This window comes from Coenobita brevimanus, chromosome 93, assembly GCF_032717465.1.
Source record: "Coenobita brevimanus isolate Jiangsu-jjx chromosome 93, ASM3271746v2, whole genome shotgun sequence".
Lineage (NCBI taxonomy): Eukaryota > Metazoa > Arthropoda > Malacostraca > Decapoda > Coenobitidae > Coenobita > Coenobita brevimanus.
Genome location: NC_137046.1, coordinates 46,266,107 through 46,278,119, shown reverse-complemented (window position 1 = coordinate 46,278,119; position 12,013 = coordinate 46,266,107). Strand labels below are relative to the sequence as shown.

At 43.1% G+C, this 12,013-nt stretch overlaps 1 protein-coding gene across 1 annotated transcript in view; it reads right to left on the bottom strand.

Moving 5' to 3' along the window:
* The window catches only part of LOC145412423 (lachesin-like), a 106,308-nt gene that overhangs the window by 19,613 nt on the left and 74,682 nt on the right, over positions 1–12,013 (bottom strand). Inside the window, exons 7-9 of the mRNA XM_080282308.1 lie at positions 10,909–11,058; positions 6,750–6,851; positions 3,451–3,528 (exon numbers count right to left, since the gene is read on the bottom strand). Coding sequence (XP_080138434.1) covers positions 3,451–3,528; positions 6,750–6,851; positions 10,909–11,058 — 330 coding nt within the window. The remainder of the gene's footprint in view (positions 1–3,450; positions 3,529–6,749; positions 6,852–10,908; positions 11,059–12,013) is intronic.

Sequence of the window (12,013 nt, the reverse complement as noted above, 5' to 3'; positions counted from 1 at the left end):
TTGTCTCTCCTGATGTGAATAAAATCGTCTGGTATTAGCAAGAATAAAAAAAATGACGTCCTCAGGCTGAAGGATTAAAGTAGACATTGTGGGGAAAGGAAGACTGTAAAATAAAGACGAACAGTGGGGTAAATCAGATTAAGATGGGTAGAAGAAGGTTGATGAATAAAAACGACAAAAAAAAAAAAAAAAAGTATGGTATCAGTCAGTTTCATACCGATACTACTCCTTGCGAACTGACAGAACCCAAGGCCTGGCTACCGTTATCAGGGTCCATGGCTTGGTTACCTTAATCCAGAATATATGAGGGTAGATGAGAGGCCTACACTCCTATACATCTTTTACTCGCACTTGGCCCAATATTGTCATCTCCCACCGTTGCAAGATGAATTGCAACAATAAATTACACTAACATATAATTCCAGTTACGGAAGAACTGCAATGGAAAGGATGTAGAACCGCAGTAGTGTTTTTCTTCCACAGAACTACGTGAAATAAGCAGCACAAAGACGAAAATCTGGGCCATGTTAGGATGAAATAACTTTAGTGAAATGATAAAAACCTAAACCCCCTCTAAGCGAATCGAACCACTACGCAGAGACTAACCTTCATTCCTTATGGTGCCATAGACCAATTTTGGATAAAGAAGGGGGAAGGAGGAACAGGCTGGGGTGAAATGGTGTGATGTGGGATAAAATGAAGCGGAACGGAGTAAAGAAAGGGATAAAGTTTGGTGGGTCGTGGTGGAGTGATACAAAGTGGCAAGGATTGGGCTGGAATAGTGCAAAGTGAAGCAGAACTGGGTGGAATGGCACAAAATAAAGCGGGAAAGGGTAGAACAGCACAAAGATGGCGGGATGGGGTGGTGGAGAATGAGGTGGAACAGTACAAAGTGAAAAGGACAAGGTGGAAGAGGACAAAGTAAAGCGGAATGGGTTAAAGTGAAGCGGAATGGGGCAAACTGAGGTGGAATGGGGCAAAGGGAAGCCAAATGGGCCAAATAAAGCAGAACAGGACAAAATGAACCTAAATGACACAAACTGATGCAGAACGAAACGAAGTGATGCAGAGCAGGATGAAGCGAAGAGGAATGGTGTGGAACATCTGTGAAAAAGGAAGGGATGATATGGTACTGTACAAAGTGAAGCAGACCAGGACAAAATAAAGCAGAACAGGGTAAAGTAAAGCAGACCTGGACAAGGTAAAGCGGAAAAAATAGAGCACACTAGATTAAACTGAGGTGGAAGGGAACAAACCTAACACTACAGAAGATGCCCGAGATCCACACGTTCCTTCCACCTACACTTAAGAAACCAGCACGCGGGTCTTAAGATATTATTGATTGACGTCTTGGGTTACTCAGAGGCTCGGCAACTTTTCGTCACCCCATTCCTTTATTAATGAGGTCTGGGAATATTTATGCTCCTTCCTCCTTACCCGTAACTTATTTGCATCTTCAGCCCGAGGACGCCATTTTTTTGTATCATTCTTGCTCCTCACAGACTTTTTTTTTTTGGGGGGGGGGGGCACAGGAGAGTTTGTGTGGTTTTAATGCTAACGAAAGCTATATCTAACCTTTTCAGTGCGAAGAGGCTTTCCTGATGAAAAAAATTGTATAGAAGCTGTAGTAGTGGTAGTAGTAGTGGTAGTAGTAGTAGTAGTAGTAGTACTGTAGCAGTAGTAGGAATAGTAGTAGCAGTAGTAATAATAATAATAATAATAATAATAATAATAATAATAATAATAATAATAACAATGAAAAAACGTCACCGAGTTAAAAGGAGTTCGGCTCTTCAGCCTGAGGAGGTCATTTTCATATAATTCTTGCATACACCAGGCAATTTTACTCAGTATCGGTGAACCACCTGGTGGCCAAGGGGTTCAGGAATGCTTTAGCTATTCCGTCATTTCGAAAAGTTTTATCTGGAGCTAGATGAAAAAGAAAATCAGGAAATGGAAAGAATTTTTAAAAATCTATAGGGCTTTGGCAAATCAATTACCGATTACTCTACTTTGTAGGAAAATCGGTAAGGTTCAGCATGGAGGATTTTCAGCACTATGATGTCTTTGTTCTGTTTATTTTTCCTCTCTTCAAACAACATTACTCTGCTTAGGCAAGATCTTTGGCAATGACGGGGTCAGTGAGAGCTGTATCTAATCCCTCCAGTTCGAAGACTCTCCTTACCTAAACAAAACTGAAATTTCCAACAACGCTTAAAAATAAAGACTAAAAAAAAAAAAAAAGCAAAACCCAACAAGGTGATCACATTATAACACCTAGAGTAATAAGGGTAATACTCTATGAAAAGTTCTGCAGAGATACCTATAATGAAATGATGTAATTAGAACGAGGCAGGAAGACAAAAAAAAAAAATTAAAGATCAGGTTTGTAGTTTCTTGATTTGGGTACAAGAAAATTAACAATAGTGCCAGAATAGACATCAGTATAAGCATATTCCAAGACATCAATGTAGGTTAAAATGCAAGACCGGTGGGCCCAATGGGTGTGAAAATACAACAACAGCAATTCAGCCAAGACCAAACACAAACTGAAATACATCAACAACAACTACAATAAACTAAAACAGCTATAATGCAGCTTGAAATATAGCTCATAACACCATTTCCTACAACAGCAACTAACAACAACAATAATGCAGCTTTTAATACAACAACAAAGCAACTGAGCAATTACTACCGCTGTCCGACTTGCATTCTAAGCAGTAGTTGAGAATGCAGTCTTACATCCATGCACGTACAGTACAAATATAAGCAAGATAGAAGAAGCAGGCAAGTTTACGTAAATCTACTTGACTCTAATTATATATCTCTAACTTAAACTCTAGGCTCTATCCCAGTATAAGTCTGCTCTTTTTTATTCCATGTTCTTATCTACGTAAACCTCCTTCCCCATCACTCAGTAATAGCTTTATCTACCTATTAGGCTATTCTATCTATCTTATATAACTCTTCACGTCAATTATATAATTTTTGCCTATATGACCCTCGCATCTTTCCATTATACCTGTCTATCAGTTCGTATATATAAAACTATCTATCATGTCTGTCTCGTCCTCTCCATCTGATCTATCTGTCGCACACTGTAAACTTCTGTCCATTTATCTATCTAGCCGTCAATCTCAAGGAGCCATTAAATCTATTTCTCAGTCTGTCAGTTCATTCTCTCCGTCTGTCCATCTGTGTTTCTGTCTATCTATTTATCAGTCTACTTTACCTGTCTTTCTCCCCTCCATGTCCATCCACTGAAACTATTTATGCATACATATCATCTCACTCTGTACCTGTCCAACCATCTGTCTACTGGTCTTTTTACCTGTTCTCTCTCTCTCTCTCTCTCTCTCTCTCTCTCTCTCTCTCTCTCTCTCTCTCTCTCTCTCTCTCTCTCTCTCTCTCTCTCTCTCTCTCTCTCTCTCTCTCTCTCTCACCTACCTGCGTCCGTGATGTCCTTACTGCCCTGGGTGATGTCGTTGATGCCCTTAGGATGCCTCGCCTCAGGGTATTTGCCACCTGGGAGGAAGGGGGTGCGGGTGTTGTGAGTCCGGAGAGAGAGAGAGAGAGAGAGAGAGAGAGAGAGAGAGATGGGGGGGGTGCGGGTTTAGTGAATCGAAAGAGACGGGGCTAGTTAAATATGGAACGGAATGGAAGAGAAAAGAAGGAGTGTGTGTATGGGAGTAGTGACTTGGAAGGAAGGGGGCGGAGTGAGAGGGGCAGGGGGTGGGGTGAAAGAGTGTGTGGAATGAAAGAGGGAGGGGCAAAGTGAACATGAAGCCTAGTGAATATGGGGTGGAATGAATGGCGGGTGGAAGGGGAGAAGGGCAGAGTGAGGGGTGAGGGAGCTGAGTGAAGGAAGTTGTGGGGCTGAGGGTCGGAATGTAGAGGGTGGAATGATTTTGGTTGAGAGGGGGTGGGGGCGCCTTGGCTGGTGTCCTAACTGTCTATATTGCTGCCCATATCACCATTCACTCAGCTCCTTCCACTGTCTTCCGGCCTCCTCGGACTCTCTTACTGCTACGATTTTTCCCAGTTGAACAAAATCTTACGGTGTTAGTCTAAATGGAATTCTTAGGTGTATCAGTAACAGGAAATAGGTTAATCGAGTTAGGTTTTGAAGCTTCTGACTGCGATGATTTCTCAGTGTTAAGTAAAACCTCCCATTGTTAGCCAGAATACGATTTCCTAGACGACTCGCTCCAAAGAGTATGTGAAACTTTTCCGTCTTTACAATCTGAAACACTGAACGAGGTGTTTGAAAATAATCTCCAGTGACGTATCATGAACGCTTATCCCTCAAGTTTATATCAGTATAGCGTAAAGAAGGAACTTTATATACCATGTGAAATACTGTACACTACTGATCAGAAGTATTTGCTATAAGTACAACACGGACCACAAAAATGTTCATTATAAATACTTTTTGGGACGAGTGTACACCAACAGCTGCGAAAGAATTATTTCTACCTCGTCTTTGTCATACTTTTAAGTCTCCATCCTCTGAACCCACTGAAGTTTACCCATTAATGTTGTGCCCGAAAGTTCTAAAGGTGAAGGGTTCTTTGTCAATGAATTGGGAATGGGCATTCTTTAGTAACAACCCAAAAGTCACTCCTGAACGCCCACCATGTTTCTCTCTCGCTGTCCCGTCCACATTTCTCTCCTTCCAGACTATACTACGCACACCTTAACTTGGCGTAAAATTGCCAACCCTACATCCTAAACAATGAGCTGTAATATGAGACTGAAACTATACTATGGTTCAAGTCACGAGGAAGTGCTATGTCGACGATTCAGAACCGCAGTAATCCCTTATTCTGCCACTGACCTGCAGAGACATGTTGAACAACGACAAAAATCTCCGCCGGGTTAAGGAGGAAGAACTGTGAGAAAAGCAACAGACATCTTTACCTACAACACATCTCAAAAAATACAGTGACCTTATCATTTGTTACCTAGAAGTGAGAAAAACACACAGCAGTAACTACAGTCAAATTAATACAACACTACTCTCAGATAAACTAAAAACTAAAAAAAAAAAAAAAAAAAAGTCTACGCGTGTTTCAGTGCATTGGAAAAATTTAGTGCGTGGCCAGACTTTGTGCTACTGAATGAAATATTTAAGACAGTAAGTGAACAATCTCTAAAACGCTTGTGCTTTAATTTATTGGAGTAGTAAATAAATAAATACAGATTTTGTTTGTCGTGTCTCCTGTTCACTTCCTATTTAATTTGAAGCCTCTCATGAACACACCGGTATCAGTTTCCCTATCATCATCACTCCCTATCTTACCCTCTATCTACACCCCTATCTTTCTCCCCTAACCACCCTCGATTTTCATTCCCATCATCCCCATTATTTTTTTATATTACCTCTTTCAGTTCTTCATCCCATACCTCCATCCATTTATCTATCTTTCTCATACCTCTCTCCATAGTCCCTTCTTTTCTCCCTCTTCTCCCCATTATTCCCCTTTATATTCACTGTTATTTCACTACCCTCCCCCACAATCCCGTTTTAACTCTCCGCCTTCTTACTACCCCTCCTTCCTTCCACCTTCCATCTCCCCCTCCTTCCCTCCACCTTCCTACTCCCCCTCCTTCCCTCCACTCCTTCTGTTCTCCCTCCTTTTCTCTACTCCCCCTCCTTCCCTCCACTCCTTCTGTTCTCCCTCCTTTTCTCTACTCCCTCTTCCTTCCACTTCCATTTTCCCCTCCTCTCACTTTCCCTCCACACTCCTTGCTTTTCCTCCTCCCCGCCACTGCTCTTTTTGCCCCTCCTCCCGTCACCCGCTTCCCCTCTTTCCCCCACTTCCCCTCAGCAATCACTCTCCCCTCCATTTGACTCGACAGCACAACCCTTTTCTCTGCCCCCATATTCCCTTCCCGTCACCGCCGCCAATGCCAGGACCGCCTTATGCCTTCCCGCTAACCACTGTGGGATTTATGGCATCTTAGGGCATTGGGGTGGTTGTGGGTTTCGATGCTGGGGTTGCCATAGTCAGTGGATTGGCGCAGCGGTTACCCAAGCTAGTGATTTGGGAATGATAAGGCTTTATATTTTACGGTTTTCATCACATATTACTTTTGTCTGTCGTCCACCGATCCTCATCTACTAACCCACGAATCACTTTATGAAAGGTACAGAATCATATTTTCCGTATCCAGTATTCACAACCAACTAATCGGTATCAAATATAACGCCACATTTCATTATCTTAATTACGTTCATGTAAATGTATGACATGCATGGTAGGCTCATCAAACTGTGCCTCATTAAAGTATTGTAATGCATGTTTACATTATCCACACCATTTATGCTAATAAATTGTATGCCCAGGGTGCTAGAGAGGGAAGCCTCCATGTGGTGGCACCGATATAACTGGCCGATGGAGCTGCTAGGTTATACAAAGGTCCCTCAGTTCTCTCACTATTACCCCCAAGGAGAATGTTGGGCTGTAGGAAAAGCTAATACTCGACCTGTAGTCCACGGGGTTCACATCCATGTAAACCTGGGCTACAACTTCTGCTTATTCTATTAGCGCTGGCTCACATTTTTCTTCCTTAGCTATATTCTTTTTCTGTTCCTCCCTCATTCTCATTATTCTTCTCACCCTCCCATTATTTACTGTATAGTTTCCAAACCATTCCTTTTCACTACCCATTCCCACCTCACATCAAGAACTCACTTACCACTATAATCATCTCCATAACTACTAACTCTTTCATCAGCTTACCTGTCTGTGAGTCCTCCCCGCCTCCCTCCACGTTCTTCCCTCCTTCCTCATCCTCACTACCCCCTGAGATGCCATTGCCGTGGCTTTTGGGGGGCTCGATTTCTGGGAAAGACAGTGAATGAAAATCAGAGAAACGACAACTATAATAACAATGAAAATGATGATAATAAATGATAATTTTAGTAATATCAATGATAATAATGAGATTACAGTACTAAGAGAGTGCATACCTCCGATAACGCCTATACTGTACCATTCAACTCATATCACCACAAAAATTTGATAGACTCTTCCTTGGCCCATGACCCTCAATATCCAAAAAATTTAATTGAAATCCATTAATAACCTACTGAGATATATTGTCGACAAGCGAACACAGAACAGGTAAACGGGGATGAATACAAAACCTCCTCCAACTCCACTGGCAGAGGTGACTAAGGAGCAGCGCGGTGCGACGCATATGCACGGTGCTCATATCCATAACTTAGGCCTTTGAGCCTCTGGTAGATGATTCATCCATTGTCCTGGTATATAAGACTAAGTTACAACAGTTACCTCCCCTAAGCATTCGTATCATTTATAACTGCTCCAACATGCTTGCAGGCGTCGGCCTTGGTCTCTCAGTGGCGGCTCTTCACACTGCTCGATATCTGGCAGCCTCCCTATTCTCTCCCTTATATCTAAGTCATACTCTATGAACTCCTCCCAGGTCTTTTTCGGTCTGCCTCTCGCAACCCCACCCCCGACGCCCACATCTACTTTTGACATCCCATTGACATTACCATAATAATACCAAGGGTAACTAAAAGAAGCCCACATCAGTAACACACACACACACACACACACACACACACACACACACACACACACACACACACACACACACACGCACGCACGCACGCGCCCGCGCGCGCCATGCAAGAGTCGGAGGATGAATAAAACAATTGAATAATAGTAGAATATCAGTGGAGGTACGATAGTGCATTATTGAAAGGCGTGTATAGGCTGGCCACAGATTGAAGACCAGGCTCTGTTATTCATAGATAGATTGGGCGACGGGGAGGGGGTTATAGGTCAACGGGGAATTATAGAACGGGAATAATGGTGGTGGTGGTGGTGGTGGTGGTGGTGGCGGTGGAGGCAGCCGCTGTAATGGTCGTGACTGTAACTGTGAGGATTGTAAGGACGTATGGTTAGGGTGGTGATAATGGTAATTATAATGGTAGTGGTAATGGTACTGGTAGAGGCAGTGGTGGGAAAAACGAAGGTGTCCTTGGGGTGCAGCCTGGAGGAGGGAGCGGGCAAAGTGAATGTTGTATATATGTATATCCAATTGAGGTCCACTGCAGGATCGGATCTTCTCCTCGGGGGAAGAGTGTCCGCCAAAAATAACCCTTCCATATACTGGCGAATTACGAATGGGGAAGGGATGTCTGTAGGAGGAATGATGCATGTGAAAGACTAATAATATAACAGGAGTAAGATTATGGTGGCTGGCGGTATCGGTAGTGTTAATGGTGGTGGCAGTGGTAGTGACGGTGGTAGGCAGCAGTGTTAGTGACGGTGGAGAGTTGTGGTTGGGATGGGGTTAGATGGGGTATCATGGTAGGAATATAATGTAATGGTTGGTGTGTTGGAAGTGGTTGTAATTGTTGTGGTTGGTTGTAGTAGCAGTGGTAGTAGTGGTGGTCGCGGCAGCTGTGATGGTAGGAAGTGTGGTTGCAGTTCAGCCAGATAAAGGGTTGTGAGTCAGTGTGGTATGGAGGGGGCGTTACCGAGAAATGGTGAAGTTTGTTTTAGGGCTCTGTGGGCTAAAACTGGTAAATTAGAGGTGGAAATGCAAGTTATAATGGGTTAATTAAGGAGTAATTCTTGGCGAGATTGGAGTTTAGTTAATGGTGCAGTTATTGAGATGATGGTTATATTTTTTGCTAGCGTTATATAGGACACTGTGGGAAAAGGACATATATGACAATAGAGATAAACTGATAGGATAAAGAGAGTGAAGGTTACTTTTATGCATACAGCTGTGGATTATCATGGATTATTATAGGAAACAGTTATAGATGCTAATGGGGTATAACTGATGGGGTTTAATGTGGTATAAACTAAATGTGGGTGTGGAACGGGCTGAAGTAACAGGAGGAGGAGGAGGAGGAGGAGGAGGAAGAGGAAGAGGCTTAAAGTAATACCAATCAACTACACGGCGGTCCTTAAGCCAAAGAACCAATATTTTCCAAGTCCCAGCCTTCCCCTTGAATACGACCCACAACACTCGATGCCCAGGTCCCCAAGTGTACTGTTAGGTGAAAAGTGACAACGGGGAGACAAACGGAGTAACAGAGAACGGCGACGAGAATACAGAAATCGTGTGGCTGTGATTAAAAGGAAGGTGTCACAGGTAAGAAGGTGAATTAGTGAGGGATATGAACTATTGAAAGGATGGGTTAGGAAGAGGGTGAGGAGTGAGTGACGGATGGGAGGCATAGGCATAACTGATTATAAATGGGATGAATGGGTGAGTGGGCAGTATGGTTTATAAAATGGGTTGAGAGTGAAGGGTAAGTAATAAATGAATGGGTGGATGAGATTTAGGCTGTGTGGGTAAAATGATGAATTGTCTGTTGAAAGTAGTGAGTAGTGTGATGAGTCTGTGGGTTAGTTTCAGACAGTATGAGTAAAATTAATTAGCTGAATGAGTAAAACGAATGAATTGCTTACTGAGAGCGGACTTTGAGTACTGACATGGATCTGTAAGTAAATTTTAGGCAGCATGGGTAAAAATAAAAGTGGGTTGGTAATTGAGATCGGATTATGCGTATTATGATGAAACTGTATATGATTTTTTGTCTGTATGGATAAAAACTTGGCCTTCTATTGATGGTGATATGTAAACAACACGACGAATGGGTGAACGAGTTTTAGGATATATGGCGAGAAAAAAGAATGGGGTGTCTATTAACAGGTAAAGTAATGGGTAGTATGGTTTGGGATTGAGGTCGTTAATGGGCATGGATAATGAATGTAAATGGGGTTGGAGTGGGGGTTCATAGAGTAGGTAATATTCATAAGGTTAAATATTCATAAGGAGAAAAATGGCATGCGTTAAATGTAGAGGGTGTTAGGAAGGCCCCCGTGCAGTTGGAGATGGGATATGTGTGTGTGTGTGTGTGTGTGTGTGTGTGTGTGTGTGTGTGTGTGTGTGTGTGTGTGTGTGTGTGTGTGTGTGTGTGTGTGTGTGTGTGTGTGTGTGTGTGTGTGTGTGTGTGTGTGTGTGTGTGTGTTTGAGACAGTATGTGGTGTGGTGTGCGAAATGTAGAAGTGTGAGGTGCGGAAGTGTGAAACGTGTCAGTGTGAGGTATTAGTGTGATGTGTACAGTGAAGTGTGAGACGTGGCAGAGTGGAGTGTGGCAGAGCGAGCTGGGTGAGATATAGGAGAGTGAAGTGTGTCAGTGTGAGGTATGGCAATGTGAGGTGTGACAATACGAGTCATTGTGGTGTGACTGTAACAGTGTGATGTGTATGATGTGAGGGAGTGTGAGATGTGAGCTGTGATGATGTTTTCAGCTCAACAGTAACTTTTCTAGTGCCTTGATGTATTAGTAGACGAAGATGACAGTGAGTGTGGATGAGAAATGAACGCTGCATCACCCATAAGGAAAAGAAGTTGCCAGCCCCACCAACTATATCTCTACTCCTCTACTCCCTTCACTCCCCTTCCATCTCTCCACCCTCCCTACCGCCCTAACCAATGCCCCTGTGACCTTTCTATCGCCCTGTAGATGAAATGGATGATGCTGGGAGAGAGCGGGGATGAAAAATTAACACCACGTCACCAGTACGGAAAAGACGGTGACAGGTCGATTAGCAACATCTCAATCCCAGTCTTCCATTGCCATTATCATCATTACCTCCTCATCCACCATCCTCCTCCTCATCCTCCTGCTGGTCATCATCATCATTATCATCGTCATCATCATTATCATCATCGCCAACATCATCTTCACTATCACATTCACTATCATCATACCATCGTCACCAACATAAACATCTTCACTGTTATCTTTACCACCACCATCATCACCAAAACCACCACCGCCACCATCATCATCATATCATCATCATCACCAGCATCATCATCATCATCATCATCACTCACCGTATATCCTGATGGTCCCGTCCGTCTCCCCCAGCGAGTTCTTGGCCAGGCAGTGGAATGTGCCAAAGTCCTGCGGCTGTACATTCTTGATCCTCAGCTTCATGTACACCTTGTAGGAGCTCTCAGCCACCAGGGTCTCGTACCTACCACCTGAAGGGAGGAGGGGTGGAAGATGGGATGGAGGCGAGGAATGAGGAGAGAGAGAGAGAATAGGATGGGTGGTGAGGAAAAATGGGATGGGTGGGGTGTAAAATGCGAAGAAAAGGTGGTGGATCATGGACAAGGGTATGGAGGTGGATGAGGGGAAGGGATAGGGATGGATGAGGGGCAGGGATAGGGATGGATGAGGGGCAGGGATAAGGATGGATGAAAGGCAGGAATAGAGATGGATGAGTGTTAAAGACAGGGATGAAAGTTGGGTAAGGGGAGAGACAGGTCATGGTTAGTAATTTTCGGGTGTTAGTTTAGTGACTCTCATATCCTCCTACATTTTTTGTCTATATACTGTATATAAATTCAGTTTTCAGAAAGTGAATGTATTCACAGTTTTTGTCCATATACACACAGATTCAGAAAACCGATCCATCAATAACTCTAGACCACTTTTGCAAACACTTGTATATTCAGAAAAAGACCGTGCTCAGTGATATGGACGCACATTTACATATCTTCTTCACTTAACACAGGGCGATTTTGTTTCAGAGAAATAATAGTACTCAAATAGTTAAGTAAAAGTGACCTGCTCATAACTGGGGGCATTAATTTTAATGGAGATTCTAATTCCTTCACTTCCGGGGCTCCATCTTAATTTTACTAGCTATTCTAAGTCCAGAGCTCCATCGGAAGCTGAGTAAAACTCTCCGGCGGCAGTAAGAACAAAATGTAATGACGTCTTGGTATTACAAAAGGGTAAAAATCAGTTTCTTAGTGGCTCATTATTTTTTAGATGCCGTAATATAGTCCTTTCGCCTTAACTTGGTCCATATATTCGTCTTTTTGCAGCTTCTTTCATGTAGCTGACGGGCAGAGAAAGATAATAATATGGCTCTGCTTCCTTTCCATGGTGCCTCCTCGTGACTAGCATCATTTTTTTTTTTTTTTTTTT